General features: G+C 39.2%; 1 protein-coding gene across 9 annotated transcripts in view; it reads left to right on the top strand.

Moving 5' to 3' along the window:
- NCOA1 (nuclear receptor coactivator 1) overlaps positions 1-18,409 on the top strand; it is a 260,763-nt gene that overhangs the window by 218,937 nt on the left and 23,417 nt on the right. For all 9 annotated transcript variants that reach the window (XM_060027005.1, XM_060026999.1, XM_060027001.1 and 6 more), the window contains 2 exons: positions 11,923-12,024; positions 13,957-14,359. In XM_060027005.1, coding sequence (XP_059882988.1) covers positions 11,923-12,024; positions 13,957-14,359 — 505 coding nt within the window. The remainder of the gene's footprint in view (positions 1-11,922; positions 12,025-13,956; positions 14,360-18,409) is intronic.

The raw sequence follows: 18,409 nt of genomic DNA, 5'->3' as shown, positions 1-18,409 counted from the left end.
CTGCGCCACCAGGGAAGCCCAAAAATATTTTTAATGGTAGACTAAGGAATAATTTTTAAATGCTGGAGTGGAATAAAGGACACAAAGAGGAATTAAGGGAAGAGAAAGAAGAAAACAGAAACAAAGGAAACAGTAATACGTTCTGAGTATTATTTAAGATAAACTACTTCTTGTTATAACTTGTCATTCATTATTAGATAGCACAATAAGAAATACTTAATAGTTCCCCTGTATTGAATTTTTCACAAAATATATTTAGGGGGACTATACTAGTTACTGAGATGAATACAAAGAATAAAAGATATGGGCAATTTTCAGAACATACAATCAGCTTGGGGTATTCAAAACATAGTGTACAGTCAGCCCTCTGTATCTGCAGGTTCCACATCTGCAGATTAAACCAACTGTGGCTCAGAAAGAGTATTTTTTTTAAATCCCAGAAAGCAAACGTTTCTGGCAATGAAAACTGCCTGATAAAAGAATAAGCTTCCTTAAAGAACTCTTTGTTTTGGCAAGAATGTATGTGGTGGCTGAATCAGGGTTCTCAACCTCATCACTATGAGCATTGGGGGACTGGTACATTGAAGGATGTTTAGCAACATCCCTGGCCTCTACCCACCAGATACTAGTAGCAACCCCTCCCCAAGCTGTGGTAACTAAAAATGTCGTCATATATTGCCAACTCTTTCTTATGGGGCAGAAGTCACCCCTGGTTGAGAACCTCTTGGCCAGATAATCATCTTTCAGGTTTACTGTAGAAGGGCTTCTTGCTAAGGCACTGGAAAAAAATCCATTCAGGCAGATAAAGTGACAGCAAGCCTGAATTGTGTATGTGTGCACATGTGTGCATTTTACGCATATAGGCTGGGTTTGTGCTCTTCCACTGGCCTCAAGCACCACATCTCCTTTAGTAACACAAGCCTGGCAATGTGACCTTTAAAGGCTTTTGAATTTGTGTAACCAGCTCTAATCTAAGGATTACCAGCTTCTCTCTTCCCACTCCCTAACCCCCAAAGGTTAAGGTTTTGGAGGAGATAAAGGGTATGGTGATCCTTTTAGGAAGACTTCCTTGGAAGAAGTAGAATTTGACCTGCTTACTGGAAAATGGGTAGCATTTTAGTCATCAGAAAGAAGAAGCAGCTTAGAGTGAGACTGTTGCACACAGCATTAGTTAGGTTGTACACACAGTCAAGGGGAGGGGAAGATAAACTGAGTTTTTCCAAGGGCAGGAATAATTTTTCTTTAACAGAAAGTCCTTGTAGATTGCTACTTTTAGAATAATTCCTTCTACTTCTAAAAGTAACCTATTTATTTTCTAAGGTTTTGATTTATTTTCTAAGGTTCTTTTCTCACTTGTACTACTTCTCAAGCATTTTTCCTCTGTCCCCACCCATTTCATTTTCATGTTATCTCACAATTCAAAGAATATATAAAGCTGTAAATTTGGAATCCCAACTCCCACACTTCTGGCAATTTTACTTCTCTTCATCGCTAAGTATTAATGTATTTTCACCTATCCTCATTGCCTTCTCTTCTGTTTTTAGACTTGCTGTTCTTTCTGCCTTGAGTTAACTCTGCCATCCTCTTTGCCACCTGGCATTCTCACCTTTCAAGGTTCCATTGAGCTCACTCATGCTCTTGGTCCCTGCCTTCAGGTCCTAGGCTAAGTTAGTTGCTCCCCCAGTGCTGCTCTACATATCTCTATATATGCAGTATAGCGCTTGTGTGTTGCACTTCTGTATTGGCCTCTGCCACTGAACAGAGAGTTCCCAGAAAATAGAAATTTGCTCACTTTTGTAGCCTGAAAACTTTATATACTATCTTGCATATACTGAGTTTTTTGATAAATCTTTGTAAAACTTATGGTTCATTTAAACTTATGTGCAAGGTCTGTTGAGTTTAAGAAGTATGTAGATTTTCATACTTAAGAGCCTTTTAGAACCATAATATTGCTTATCTTTATTTTTGACGTGATTCTGAGTGTTTTATCCTATTCCACAGTGCCTGAAAGTTGTAATTTTAATATTTATATTATATTGGGCTTTTCCCTCCAAATCAATTTGTTTTCTGATCTAATGGGAGTCAAAAAATGAATGAAACTAGAGTTGAGAATTGAGCTTTTTGGAGATAGCTGTTTGCAGCTCTTTGGATTCTCTTATAAAATTTTCATAGGCTTTCTAGTTTGCAAATAGTGTATTAAAATATATTAAATGTATTAAATATGAATATAATAAAATACATTGATATGTCCGTGTATTTTATAAATAATTTATATATTATTAAGTACCGTATAAACACAAAACAGTATGATATTATTACTGTTATCTCTCTGAGAAGTTTATTCATATCAAATCATTGAGTAAGAAATCCTTTAAGCAATAGGTTGTTTATCAGGAGATATCACTTCTAAGGATGCTTGTTTTGTTATTTGATAAAGTTAAGGCATGCCAATGACCTGGAATCCTAAGCCTGATGTAGATATTATCTTTCAAACTAATGTTCCATAGAAGATTGTTCTAGGAGATAATAATAAATGTTAATGGCTATATGTAAGAAAGAAAGGTTCATGATAAATAAATTGCATAGTTTATCCCCTTCTTGGGAGCTCTGCACTGTGCTTTGGCCAATTAAAGGCTCATAGAATTAATACAGTAAAGAAATCTGTTTCACCTTGTGTAACCCATTATTTCCAATGCTTAATACAGCACAGCATGCTATTTTCCTGGCACATCTATTAATATCCTGCAGAACAATGTTCTTTAGAACACCAATTTGGGAAATGCTGGTCTAAAGTAATTACTTCTTCTAGTTAAATAAATAGTCCATTTTCTCAGACCATTTGTTTCTTGTATACTTCTCTCCAGCTAATGAAATTACGTCGGATTTTCCCCAAATATGTACCCATCAGACAGGTACCCTCCAAGTCAGAAGTACCTCAGCTTTTCCATTCATCTTCCAGACCTTTATAGAATGTTCCCTATTGTATATTTACTTTTTTACTCACAACAGTTTAAGATCTAGGGCCAATGTTTCTTTTCTCTCCATTATTGCATGTGTCTGAAATAACTAAGTTTTTTTTAAAAATTCTTATTGGGGTGTACTTGCTTTACAATGTTGTGTTAGTTTCTACCGTACAGCAAAGTGAATCAGCTATACGTATACATATATCTCCTCTTTTCTGGATTTCCTTGCCATCTAGGTCACCACAGAGCATTGAGTAGAGTTCCCTGTACTGTACAGTAGGTTCTCTTCAGTTATCTGTTTTATACATAGTATCAGTAGTGTATATATGTCAATCCCAATCTCCCAATTCCTCCCACCCCCACCCCCACGTCCCCCTTGGTATCCATACGTGTGTTCTCTAGTCTGTGTCTCTATTTCTGCCGTGTAAATAAGATCATCTATACCAGTTTTTTCAGATTCCACATATTATGCGTTAATATACGATATTTGTTTATCTCTTTCTGACTTACTTCACTCTGTCTGACAGTCTCTAGGTCCATCCACGTCTCTACAAATTACCCAATTTCGTTCCATTTTATGGCTGAGTAATATTCCATTGTATATATGTACCACATCTTCTTTATCCATTCATCTGTCAATGGACATTTAGATTGCTTTCATGTCCTGGCTGTTGTAAATAGTGCTGCAGTGAACATTGGGGTGCATGTGTCTTTTTGAATTATGGTTTTCTCTAGGTATATGCCCAGTAGTGGAATTGCTGGGTCATGTGGTAGTTCTATTTTTAGTTTTTTAAGGACCTTCCATACTGTTCTCCATAGTGGCTGTATCAGTTTACATTCCCACCAACAGCACAAGAGGGTTCCCTTTTCTCCACACCCTCTCCAGCATTTGTTGTTTGTAGATTTTGAGATGATGGCCATTCTGACCAGTGTGAGGTGATATCTCAAGGTAGTTTTGATTTGCATTTCTCTAATAATTAGTGATGTTGAGCATCTTTTCATGTGTTTGTTGGCCATCTGTATGCCTTCTTTGGAGAAATGTCTATTTAGGTCTTCTGCCCATTTTTTGATTGGGTTGTTTGTTTTTCTGATACTGAGCTGCATGAGCTGTTTATATATTTTGGAGAGTAATCCTTTGTCAGTTGCTTTGTTTGCAAATATTTTCTCCCATTCTGAGGGTTGTTTTATCATCTTGTTTATGGTTTCCTTTACTGTGCAAAAGCTTTTAAGTTTAATTAGGTCCTATTTGTTTATTTTTCTTTTTATTTCCATTACTCTAGGACGTGGGTCAAAAAAGATCTTGCTGCAATTTATGTCAAAGAGTGTTCTTCCTATGTTTTCCTCTAAGAGTCTTATAGTGTCTGGCCTTACATTTAGGCCTTTAATCCATTTTGAGTTTATTTTTGTGTATGGTGTTGGGGACTGTTGTAATTTCATTCTTTTACATGTAGCTGTCCAGTTCTCCTAGCACCACTTATTTTTTTTTTAATAAATGTATCTATTTATTTATTATTTTTGGCTGCATTGGGTCTTCGTTGCTGCGCGGGCTTTCTCTAGTTGCAGCGAGCGGGGGCTACTCTTCATTGTGGTGCACGGGCTTCTCGCTGTGGTGGCTTCTCGTTGCGGAGCACAGCCTCTAGACACGTGGGCTTCAGTAGTTGTGGCTCGTGGGCTCTAGAGCACAGGCTCGGTAGTTGTGGCGCACGGGCTTAGGTGCTCCGTGGCATGTGGCATCTTCCTGGACCAGGGCTCGAACCCGTGTCCCCTGCGTTGGCAGGCAGATTCTTAACCACTGCGCCACCAGGGAAGCCCTCCCAGCACCACTTATTGAACAGCCTATCTTTTCTCCATTGTATATTCTGGCCTCCTTTCTCATAGATTAGGTGACCACAGGTGTGTGGGTTTATCTCTGGGCTTTCTATCCTGTTCCATTGATCTATATTTCTGTTTTTGTGCCAGTACCATACTGTCTTGATTACTGTAGCCCTGTAGTATAGTCTGAAGTCAGGGAGGATGATTCCTCCAGCTTCATTTTTTTTTTTCTCAACATTGCTCTTGCTGTTCGAGGTGTTTTCTGTTTCCATACAAATTGTAACCTTTTTTTGCTCTAGTTCTGTGAAAAATGCCACTGATAATTTGAAAAGGATTGCATTGAATCTGTAGATTGCTTTGGGTAGTATAGTCATTTTCACAATGTTAATTCTTCCAGTCCAAGAACATGGTGTGTCTCTCCATCTGTTAGTGTTGTCTTTGATTTCTTTCATCAGTGTTTTATAGTTTTCTGAGTACAGGTCTTTTGCCTCCTTAGGTAGGTTTATTCCTAGATATTTTATTCTTTTTGTTGCAGTGGTGAATGAGATTGTTTCCTTAATTTCTCTTTCTGATCTTTCATTGTTAGTGTACAGGAATGCAAGGGATTTCTGTGTATTAACTTTGTATCCTGTGACTTTACTAAATTCCTTGATGAGCTCTAATAGTTTTCTGGTGGCATCTTTAGGATTTTCTTAGTATAGTATCATGTCATCTGCAAACAATGACAGTTTTACCTCTTCTTGGCAAATTTGGATTCGTTTTATTTCTTTTTCTTCTCTGATTGCTGTGGCTAGGACTTCCAAAACTATGTTGAATAATAGTGGTGAGAGTGGGCACCCTTGTCTTGTTCCTGATTTTAGAGGAAATGCTTTCAGTTTTTCACCATTGAGAATAATGTTTGCTGTGGATTTGTCATATATGGCCTTTATTATGTTGAGGTAGTTTCCCTCTATGCTCACTTTCTGGAGAGTGTTTTTTATCATAAATGGGTGTTGAATTTTGTCAAAAGCTTTTTCTGCATCAATTGAGATGATCATATGGTTTTTGTTCTTCAATTTGTTAATATGGTGTATCACATTTATTGATTTGCATATATTGAAGAGTCTTTGCATCCCTGATATAAATCCCACTTGATTATGATGTATGATCCTTTCAACGTGTTGCTGGGTTCAGTTTGCTAGTATTTTAAGGATTTTTGTATTTATATTCATCAGTGATATTGGCCTGTAATTTTCATTTTTTTGTGAGATCCTTGTCTGGTTTTCGTATAAGGGTGATGGTGGCCTTGTAGAATGAATTTGGGAGTGTTCCGCCCTCTGCAAGTTTTTGGAAAAGTTTGAGAAGGATAGGTGTTAGCTCTTCTCTAAATATTTGATAGAATTCTCCTGTGAAGCTTTCTGGTCCTGAACTTTTGTTTGTTTGAAGATTTTTTTTTTTTTTTTGCGTTACGCGGACCTCTCACTGCTGTGGCCTCTCCCGTTGCGGAGCACAGGCTCTGGACACGCAGGCTCAGCAGCCATGGCTCACGGGCCCAGCCGCTCCGCGGCATGTGGGATCCTCCCGGACCGGGACACGAACCAGTGTCCCCTGCATCTGCAGGTGGACTCTCAACCACTGTGCCACCAGGGAAGCCCTGTTTGAAGATTTTTAATCACAGTTTCAATTTCAGTGCTTGTGATTGGTCTGTTCCTATTTTCTATTTCTTCCTGGTTCAGTCTTGGAAGGTTGTACCTTTCTAAGAATTTGTCCATTTCTTCCAGGTTGTCCATTTTATTGGCATATAGTTGCTTGTAGTAGTCTCTTAGGATCCTTTGTATTTCTGCGGTGTCAGTTGAAGCTTCTCCTTTTTCAATTCTAATTTTATTGATTTGAGTCCTCTCCCTTTTTTTTTTGATGGGTCTTACTAAAGGTTTATCAATTTTGTTTATCTTCTCAAAGAACCAACTCTTTGTTTTATTGATTTTTGCTATTGTTTTTTTTGTTTCTCTTTCATTTATTTCTGCTCTGATCTTTATGATTTCTTTCCTTCTAGTAACTTTGGGTTTTGTTTGTTCTTTTTGTAGTTGCTTTAGGTGTAAGATTAGGTTGTTTATATGAGATTTTTCCTGTTTCTTGATGTAGGATTGTGTTGCTATAAACTTCCCTCTTAGAACTGCTCTTGCTGCCACCCATAGGTTTTGGGTCATCGTGTTTTCATTGTCATTTGTTTCTAGGTATTTTTTGATTTCCTTTTTGATTTCTTCAGTGATCTCTTGGTTACGTAGTAGCACATTGTTTAGCCTCCCTGTGTTTGTGATTTTTACAGTTCTTTTTCCTGTAATTGATTTCTAACCTCATAGCATTGTGGTCAGAAATGATGGTTGATACAATTTCAGTTTTCTTAAATTTACCAAGGCTTGATTTGTGACCCAAGATGTGATCTCTCCTGGAGAATGTCCTGTGTGCACTTGAGAACAAAGTGTATTCTGCTGCTTTCAGATGGAATTTCCTATAAATATCAATTAAGTCTGTCTGGTCTCATGTGTTATTTAAGACTTGTGTTTCCTTATTAATTTTCTGTCTGGATGATCTATCCATTGGAGTGAGTGCTAAAGTCCCCCACTATTACTGTGTTACTGCTCAATTCCCCTTTTATGGCTGTTAGCATTTGCCTTATGTATTGAGGTGCTCCTGTGTTGAGTGCATAAATATTTACAATTATTATATCTTCTTCTTGGTTTGATCCCTTGATCGTCATGTGGTGTCCTTCCTTCTCTCTTGTGACAGTCTTTATTTGAAAGTCTATTTTTTCTGACATGAGTATTGCTACTCTAGCTTTCTTTTGATTTCCATTTGCGTGGAATATTTTTCCATCCCCTCACTTTCCGTCTGTATGTGTCCCTAGGTCTGAAGTAGTTCTCTTGTAGACAACGTATATACAGGTCCTGTTTTTGTATCCATTCAGCCAGTCTGTCTTTTGGTTGGAGCATTAATCCATTTACATTTAAGGTAATTATCGATATGTGTGTTCCTATTATCATTTTCTCAATTGTTTTGGGTTTGTTTTTTTTTGTTTTTGTGGTATGTGGACCTCTCACTGTTGTGGCCTCTCCCGTTGCGGAGCACAGGCTCCGGATGCGCAGGCTCAGCGGCCATGGCTTACGGGCCCAGCCGCTCCACAGCATGCGGGATCTTCCTGGACTGGGGCACGAACCCTTGTCCCCTGCATTGGCAGGTGGACTCTCAACCACTGCGCCACCAGGGAAGCCCCTTGGGTTTGTTTTTGTAGGTCTTTTTCTTCTCTTGTCTTTCCTGCCTAGAGAAGTTCCTTTAGCATTTGTTGCAGAGCTGGTCTGGTGATGCTGAATTCTGTTAGCTTTTGCTTGTCTGTAGAGCTTTTGATTTCTCCATCAAATCTGAATGAGAGCCTTAATGGGTAGAGTAATTTTGGTTGTAGGTTTCTCCCTATCACTTTAAATATATCCTGCCACTCCCTTCTGGCCTGCAGAGTTTCTGCTGAAAGATCAGCTGATAACCTTATGGGGATTCCCTTGTATGTTATTTATTGCTTTTCCCTGCTGCTTTTAATATTTTTTCTTTGTATCTAATTTTTTGTTAATTTGGTTAATATGTGTCTCAGCATGTTTCTCCTTGGGTTTATCCTGTATGGGAGGCTCTGTGCTTCCTGGAATTAACTATTTCCTTTCCCATGTTAGGAAAGTTTTCGACTATAATCTTTTCAAATATTTTCTCACACGCTTTCTCTTTTTCTTCTTCTTCTAGGACCCCTATAATTTGAATATTGGTGCATTTAATGTTGTGCCGGAGGTCTCTGAGACTGTCCTCAATTCTTCATTCTTTTTTCTTTATTCTGTTCCTCAGCAGTTATTTCCACCATTCTGTCTTCCAGCTCACTTATCAGTTCTTCTTCATCAGTTATTCTGCTGTTGATTCCTTCTAGTATATTTTTAACTTCAGTTATTGTGTTGTTCATCACTGTTTGTTCTTTAGTTCTTCTAGGTCCTTGTTAAACATTTCTCGTATTTCCTCCATTCTATTTCTGAGATTTTGGATCATCTTTACTATCATTACTCTGGATTCTTTTTCAGGTTTATTGCCTATTTCCTCTTTATTTATTTGGTCTTGTGGGTTTTTACCTTGCTCCTTTGTCTGCAACATATTTCTCTGTCTTCTCATTTTGTCTGGCTTACTCTGTTTGAGGTCTCCTTTCCGCAGGCTGCAGGGTTGTAGTTCTTTTTGCTTCTGGTGTCTGCCTCCAGTGGGTGAGGTTGGTCCAGTTGCTTGTGTAGGCTTCCTGGTGGGAGGGACTCGTGCCTGTGTTCTGGTGGTGGAGCTGGATCTTGTCCCTCTGATGGGCAGGGCCACGTCAGGTGGTGTGTTTTGGGATGTCTGTGGGCTTAGTACAACTTGAGGCAGCCCGTCTGCTGATGGGTGGGTTTGTGTTCCCGTCTTGCTTGTTGTTTGGCTTGGGGCGTTCAGCACTGAAGCCTGCAAGCAGTTGGTGGAGCTGGGTCTTGGAGTTGAGATGGAGACCTCCAGGAGAGCTCTCGCCAATTAATATTTCCTGGGCAAGCAAACAGCAACAAAAACAATTAAAAACAAACAAACAAACAAAACCCCAAACAAATGGTAAAAGCAAAACCAAACAAAAACAAAGAAAACATACACACATAAAAAATAAGAAACAAAAACAGAGAAGAAAAAACGAGAACAACCAAACAAAAGAACCTCAAAATGAAATCAAACAATTAAAAACAAAATCAACAAAAACAAAAAATAGAAAAACAAAAGAAAAGCAGAATGGGAACTGAAGGAAAAAGCAAAGAAAACAAAACAAACACACAAAAATGATTTTTAAAAAATGATTTAAAAAAGATAAGAACAAATAGAACAAAGGAAAAAAGATAAAAAGAAAATAGAACAAAGGAAAGAAACAAAGAAAAAGAACAACAAAAAGTAACATAGAAATAGAAATACAAAACAATTAAAAATATAAAAAAATTTTTTAAAGCTAAATAAAAATAAGAACAAATAATAATAGAAAAACAGGAACAAAACAAAACATTAAGAAAATAGTAATAATTATATTTTCCTGGTCTCAGCTATCAGTGTCATTGCCCCCACTGTGAGTCACAGCCAACCTTCACCTCCCCGGGAAGCCCTCCAAAGCCTCTAGGTAGGTCTCTGGTCCCTCTGTGGACACTGCGGGGCAGCTAAGACCCTGACCTGGCCCAGCTTCCACGTGTACTATCCCCAAAGTCCACAGCTGCTAGAACTAGGCCAGTTTCAGTTGTGGGAACACTCATGTCCATTCAGATATTCCATTGATGCAGGGTTTACCAAGCTGAAGGCAGGGATTTAATCTGTGGTTTGTGTAGCTGCACGGAAAGATTTTTGTTCCTCTTCCTTAGTCGATCTGCCTCTGGGGCTTAGCTGTGGTTTTAGCCTCACCTCTGCATTTTGGCCACCCACAGGAGTCTGCCCCCGAGGCTGCCGTGGAGCACTTGGGTCTGCCCTGGTGAGGACAGGGCATAGAGGTGGCACGACTGCCTGGGTCATGGGGGTCCTGGCAGTGATAGGGGTGTGGCAAAGCCAGTGGCTACAGGCACGAGAGATCTGGCCCCGGTGGGAGGCTTTCCTAGCACCTGGCGGCTGGTGCAAGAAGGTCAGCCCTGGTGGGGGCTTTTTTTAGCACCTGGAACGGCAGGGGCCCAGCACATGGGGAGAGAGAGGCTGCAGTGGCAGCTCCACCCCCTGTGCGTCACGCAACAGAGGTGCCTTGCTTCCATGGCAGTCTGGGTTTCCTCCACAAGCATTCCTCGTTGTGGATTTCCTCCCTCCTGTCCCCTTAGGCTATCTTCTCACAGCCAACAGCAGTCCTCCCTGCAGGTTTGCTCTCCAGTCCCCATGTTCCAGCTCTCAGCGCCCATGTGCACCGGCAGACACACGTCCCAGTCTGGGGTGTGGAGGGCTGTGGTGCAGACCATCTGTGTAGGTCTGTCCTGTCTGCCACAGACCGGCCATTTCACCCTCCTCCAACAGCCTCAGATGCTCCCCTTCTGTCCCAACTGATTTCCCCATTGGTGAGGGGGCTTCCCTGGATGCAGGAACCTCTTTTCTGCTTCAGCTCCCCGCCAGGGGCGCAGATCCCGTCCCACTTCCTCTCCTCTTCTTTTTCCCTTCTTTCTTTCATCCTGCCCAGTTATGCAGGGATCTTTTCTGTCCTTTCCGGTGTCCAAGGTCTTCTACTAGTGTTCATCTGGTGTTCTGTGAGAATTGTTCCATGTATTCTTGATGCATTTGTGGAAGGAGATGAACTCCGTGTCCTCCTATTCCTCCACCATCTTGGTGAATCTGAAATAACTAAGTATTAACATGTTTTAAAAAGCATGATAAACATGTTTATGTGTATATATATATGTATAAACACTGCAGAACACAATATGGCAGAGCATTTAAAAGTAGAATACATACACATATAATATATTTATGCATGTAGGTATATATGCATTTATACATATGTATGTACGTATATATATATGTATGTTGTGTGTATGTATTCTACTGTTTTTTTAATTAATTTATTCTTTTATTCTTGGCTGCGTTGGGTCTTTGCTGCTGTGCGCGGGCTTTCTCTAATTACGGCGAGTGGGAGCTACTCTTCGTTGCATTGCATGGGCTTCTCAGTGCAGTGGCTTCTCTTATTGTGGAGCACGGGCTCTAGGTGCACAGGCTTCAGTAGTTGTGGCACGCGGGCTCAGTAGTTGTGGCTCGCAGGCTCTAGAGCACAGCCTCAGTAGTTGTGGTGCACGGGTTTAGTTGCTCCGTGGCATATGGGATCTTCCCGGTCCAGGGCTCGAACCCGTGTCCCCTGCATTGGCAGGCAGATTCTTAACCACTGTGCCACCAGGGAAGTCCTGTATTCTACTTTTAAATGCTCTGCCCTGTTTAGAGTTCGGTAGGCAGAAAATATTTGATAAATGTTAGGAATTGCCAACCTTTTGGCAAATAAACATGGGAAGTAATCTTACTAAACCTGCAATACTAGCACCTCTTAATAATCAATACAAAGTTTGTGTTACTCTAAAAGGGCCATGCTATATGTTTATATGTAGAAATATATCTCATTGTTTCCATTTTTCTCTAGTTGATCCACCAAAATCGGCAAGCCATCTTGAACCAGTTTGCAGCAAACGCTCCTGTTGGCATCAGTATGAGATCAGGCATGCAGCAGCAAATTACACCTCAGGTAACGTGAGAAAACCAGGCATTGTTAGTACTTCTCTAACCCATAACCCAAACTGTATTTCTTAAAGTGTTGACTTGAGTGTCTTTGAAATGGTCTGTGAACTGATCTTTTAATGATGTTTGTACTGTAGCTTTCTTCTAGAATGAATTTATAATCAACTTGTGATACCCCTTACTGATATTTGATGTAAAGCTGAGGGTTCTTTGTTTCATTTTGTTGTTATTATTGTCATTGCTATTAGATATCAGGTGACTAAGTAGAAAACTCTTATTGCTGTCCTGATTAGTACCAGTATTAAGAAGCCTCGGATATGAAACTGTGTGTATGGTACCTGAAACCTGATCAAAACCCAGTCACACATTGCTTAGTTATCTTAACTACCTTGCGTTCTCCACTTAGTCTGAGCGTCAGCATTTTGGTTTTTATTTGTTTTAATGATCCTTGTGTAAGAACCCAGAGCCATTGGAACTAAACATAAAAAGAACAGTGTAGGCTTCTAAGTGTTATCTAGTGCTTCCTCCCTATTTAACTTCTGCATGTACTTTAATATTTTTGCTTCAACCACTTTTTTTTTTTTTTTGGCTGCACCACGCAGCTTGTGGGATCTTAGTTCCCTGACCAGGGATTGAACCCGGGCCCACGGCAGTGAAAGCGCCAAGTCCTAACCACTGGACCACCAGGGATTTCCCTCAACCACTTTTTTTATGGTTTCCCAACAAATTACACAAAAATTTGGGGGATGAGGTATTTTAGAGAGGATTCGAACAAAACACTTCTCCATAAAATGAACCTAGAAGGATTGGGAGCAAATACTAACCAAAAGGATAAATATTGATAGAAACTGCTGTTTAGCAGCAGGTGTTGACATCTTCATGGATCCAGACTTGGGTTTCTCTGTCTTAAAAATCTCAGTGGTTAGCTCATGCAAGGGTAATTAGGTTATAAGGAAACAAGACCCCACTGTTGGAATTCACATAAAGACAGATTCTATCAGGAAGTCATTATGTCACAGTTTCTTCCAGAGTAGACTTCATCTGGTTGGCAATTTTCATTTTTATGGAGCTGTATGCTTTAATCAGCTCCTCAACCTGAACGGACATTTTCTGATGAAGGCTTTATTGACATGCCATGTTGCTTTGCAAGTTAGACCAGAAAGTGACTTCAACCTAATTTTACCACTTCTTTCATCATTCATAATATTATAACTATTAAAACACTTACTCTAATGCCTGGAGCAGTCTTACACTGCAACAATAATATAAGATACCTGGGTTCATTTATTTCTGCTTATTATTTTGTTTCTAATTAATTATTTGCTTTTTAAGTGACGATTTGGCATTGGATCCCAGATTTCTGATTCTTCCTTTTTTAATGGTATTTGTAGATTTTTCTAATTGTGAAGATAATGCACATTCATTATAGATAATTTGGAAAATACAGAAAATTAAAATCACCTGTTATCACATTTCATTTAAGTAAAGTGGAATAAATGATCTCTAAGAGAAAAGGGAAAACTAAGTTTCACCATACTAGAAACACAGTGAATTTTTTGGAAATGAAAAAGAAAATGTCCCCTAACAACCTAATGCCAGATAAGATAGAAGTCATCAGGCACATTTTATTTCTCTTCTTTATGGTTTTCATGTTTCTCTTAATAGTTTTCATGGCCTATATTATAATACTAATCAATATATGCTTTCTTAGACTTCTATCAGTCCTGTGTGACTTTAATCTGTAAAATGTACTTATTTTCTCTCCTGTAGCTATTACTTAAGAGGTTTTCTTCCTTTTCTGTTTTAGTTTCCCTTGTACACTGATCATTGCTACATATTCTGTTGCTCCAAGCTACTAGTCTTAATCCTGTAAGCTGTCTAAGATAGGTGGTAATCATAATAATATTAGTAAGTGAGGATTTTTTTCTCTCTTTTTTAGCCACCCCTGAATGCCCAAATGTTGGCACAGCGCCAGCGGGAGCTGTATAGTCAACAGCACCGACAGAGGCAGCTAATACAGCAGCAAAGAGCCATGCTTATGAGGCAACAGAGCTTTGGGAACAACCTCCCTCCCTCATCTGGACTGCCAGTTCAAATGGGGAACCCCCGTCTTCCTCAGGGTGCTCCGCAGCAATTCCCCTACCCACCAAACTATGGTACAAATCCAGGAACCCCACCTGCTTCTACCAGCCCATTTTCACAACTGGCAGCAAATCCTGAGGCAACCTTGGCCAACCGCAACAGCATGGTGAACAGAGGCATGACAGGAAACATGGGAGGCCAGTTTGGCACTGGAATCAGTCCTCAGATGCAGCAGAATGTCTTCCAGTACCCAGGATCAGGTATGAGGATTACACCTTTATGTTGCTTTTATAAGTACAGTTGGCCCTCAGCATCCACAGGTTCCATACCTGTGGATTCAACAACCCCAAATCGAAAATATCCACCCCCCCCAAAAAAAAAAATTCCAGAAAGTTCCTAAAAGCAAATTTGGATTGGCTGCACTCTGGGAACTATTTACATAGCATTTACATTGTATTAGGTTTTACAAGTAATCTAGAGATGATTTAGTATATGGGAGGATGTGCATAGGTTCTGTTTCTCCATTTTATATAAGGGACTTGAGCATCCATGGATTTTGGTATCCATGAGGGTCCTGGAACCAATTCCCTATGGATACCAAGGGACGACTATACCACATACAGGCTTAGGTCTCTCTTTTCACATGTGTTTCAGTTCACTGACATTGAGGCAATTTGCTGAAGAAGAAAGATGCTGAGGGAGTTCCCTGGTGGCCTAGTGGTTAGGATTCCGGGCTTTCACTGCCCTGGCCTGGGCAGAACTGAGATCATGCAAGCCGCGGGGCACGGCCAAAAGACAGAAAAGACGTTGGTGTTGGAGTCAGGAGATCCAGGCTCTAGGTTCAGCTCTTGCCACTAAATGGTTGAGTGGTTTGAGGCTTGTCTCTTACATAAAGCTAAGATGATTAAATTAGAGGATCCATAAGGACCTGACACGAAAATTTTTAACGTTTTGTCTGCAAAGCATATTCTTACTTTCTCTCATGGATCCCTATAAGAATCTTATGAGAGTCCATGTCAGACAATGGGTGTAAGTACATTAACTCAAAATTTGCATACAAATTTTTAAAATTATCTTGGAAAGTTTTTTTGATAGATTACATAAGGATAATCAGTCTTCACAGATTATCTCAGACTTCTCATTGGTGTCACCACCCTTAGCTGCTTAGGTTGTAAGCTATTCCTCTGAAATATCAGGCAGCTTTCTGGCTTTCAAAAGCTTTGTTCTTTTTTAATCTTTCATTTGCAGTGTCTCTGTCCTACTCCCTTTGTCCTAGGTAATGATATCTTTTTAAAATTTTTCTTCTATCACTTGGAGATTCTAATAGGTAGTGGCAATAAAACACATTTGATTAATCCACCAGGTTTAATTAAACTTTGATGCAAAATTAATGGCAAATTCCTGGGAGAAAAATTGAAATAAATCCCTTCATTTTATAAATGAAAGAAAAAGTAAATTTTAAACCTGCTTAAAAATGAATTTCAATGAGAAAGCTGCTGTTTGACCTGAATAAAATGTTGAAGTTATATAGAGATTTTTTTACACGGCAGTATGCTTATCAACTTTGACAGCCAAATCAATTTAGACTTTTCATTCTGGTGGCAACAAGTGCTGAAATCCTTTGACTATTAAATTAAGTATCTAGGGAGACATGTGTCAGAGAGTACCAGAATTCTCTAAGACGTTTTAATCAAAATTATACCACATCAGTTTCTTTGTCCTCAAGACAATGAAGTCATCTTTGGCTGGTTTAGATCACTTACACTGTATGTGTGGGCAAGAAAAGTATTATAAATCCATATTTTAATTATAAGATTGTCTGAACAGGAGTGGCCTTCAAAAGAGTTGTATTTTCATGTGCCTTGTGATTTGTGTATGCAAAGATTTTGACAAGGTTCCTTCAGTGTATTCCAGCCTACAGAAGTACTTCCTCCAACATGAGAAGACTTACATAGTTGTTTCCCCATTGCTCTTCCAAAACGGCAACTTAGCCAAAACAGCAAACTGATTCTTAGTAGCATTTATGATACTGATTGCAGAGCCTTAAATCACAAGATTTATGTCATTCATTGGGGAAAAAAATAACCACAAATAAGCCAAACATTAGTAAATCCCCCAATAAATTCTCTTATTAAAAAAAAATAAGATAAAAACGGTACGTCTCAAAAAACTAAAAATACAACTACCATGTGACCCAGCAGTTCTACTACTGGGTATATAGCTGAAAAAAACAAAAACACTAATTTGAAAAGATACATGCACCCCAGTGTTCATCGCAGCATTATTTACAATAGCCAAGATATGGAAGCAACCGAAGTGTCCATTAACAGATGAATGGGTAAAGAAGCTGTGGTATATATATATATACAATGGAATACTACTCAGCCATAAAATAAATGATGATATTTTGCCATTTGTAACAACATGGATGGACTTGGAAGATATTTTGCTAAGAGGGAAGAAACTGATGATTACCAGTGGGGAGGGACAAGTTAGGGGTAAGGGATTAAGAGGCACAAACTACTATGTATAAAATAAATAAGCTACAAGGATATCTTGTGCAATACAGGGAATTTAGCCAATATTTTATAATGATTATAAATGGAATACAGCCTTTAAAAATTGTGAATCCTGTGTCGTACACCTGAAACTTATATAGTATTGTACATCAACTATACTTCAATTAAAAATTATTAACTAATTTAAAAAAAAACAAACAGTACTTCTGTCAATTTTCAGTCATACTGCTTAACGCTTCATCTCTGGAAAGCCAAGAAAGGATGACTTCTATCTTCTCCTGTTTCTTGACTAAGCCTCCTGGAAAGGCAGTACTCCAAAACCCCATCTCCTATGAAGTTAACAAGATTTCCTTCAGGGTTGTGGGTCTAGTCTTTAATCTCTTGCAAGCCATATAGATAGAATACAGTGATCGAGATAATGAGTGGGTAGAGCTTCCTTCTTCTCCAGACAGTACAACCAGATATGTTACTACCCATTGTAATTGCTCTATCTGGTACCCGGATTTTTCTTCCAGTCCAACTTTTTTTTTTTTTTGTGGTACGTGGGCCTCTCACCACTGTGGCCTCTCCCGTTGCGGAGCACAGCCTCCAGACGCGCAGGCCCAGCGGCCATGGCTTACGGGCCCAGCTGCTCCACGGCATGTAGGATCCTTCCAGACCGGGGCACGAACCTGCGTCCCCCGCATTGTCAGGCAGACTCTCAACCACTGCGCCACCAGGGAAGCCCCCAGTCCAACTTTTGATTGACAAAAAGTGCTTTTCACAAAATAAGATTTTTTTTATAGAGTATCTGTACTACAAACAAACCCCAGAAGCTAGGCACAGTGGAGAGAGTAGTAGTTTTATCCAGTTGCAGTTTGAAATGAAATGGCAGAGCTTTCAGGTCTTCCATGAAAAAACAAAAACACAGGGGGAAAATTGTTTGTTTTTCTGGAGAGCATAAGAACATTTAAAGGTTCAGTAGTTTAAATTTCTTCCATTGCTCTAAGTTATAAACTTGCACTATCATGATCAGCAACCTGGTAGAAAGCTGCAAGATCAGCTTGTGTGTTGGTACAAATTCAAGTTCTGGAGAAATTCCAACCTTTTCAAATCAAGCCTTCTCCAAGAAACAAAAAGCACCACATGTTTTTATAAATAAAGTTTTATTGGGACTCATCCATGCTCATTAGTTTACATATAGTCTATAGCTGGCTTCACACAGTAGAGTTAAGTAGTTCTTACAGAAATGTTATGGCCTGCAAAACTGAAAATATTTACTATCTGGCCCTTTGCAGAAAAAGTTGGCTGATCCCTGTGTTAATTAATGATAGTAAAACCAAAGGATGAATAAAGTAGCTTTGCTTTAGTCCTTTGTTTTGGCATCTTTCAACTTAAAATAGACCCAAAGTAAACGAAGGAACATGTAGGTCATAATAATGACAGCGTATGCTTTCTTTTATTTCTGAAAACAGAAAATTATTGTAGTAGACTATCATGCCATGATGATGAGTGCACAAGAACAGAATAAGACATTTAAAATTTATTTTATACTATGGTAATATTCAAACAAAATATGAGAGAAATTTAAAAAGAAATTTTTTGTACCTATTTCATGAATTCCTTGGAGCCAATCCAGAGCTCCCTCTTCTGTGAACTACAGAAAACATGCTACTCTACTCACTTCTCCTGAGTGATGTCATCTACTCCTGTGGCTTCAATGACTTCTTCATGCTTATGACTTTCTTCTCTATATCTAAACCAGATCTCTCAGCTCATGTGAGAGACATACCTGAATTTTCTGCCAGCACC

The sequence above is a fragment of the Delphinus delphis genome, chromosome 12 (assembly GCF_949987515.2).
Source record: "Delphinus delphis chromosome 12, mDelDel1.2, whole genome shotgun sequence".
Taxonomy (NCBI): domain Eukaryota; kingdom Metazoa; phylum Chordata; class Mammalia; order Artiodactyla; family Delphinidae; genus Delphinus; species Delphinus delphis.
Note: the sequence above shows the minus strand (reverse complement) of the source record. Positions and strands in the feature narration are given on the sequence as shown.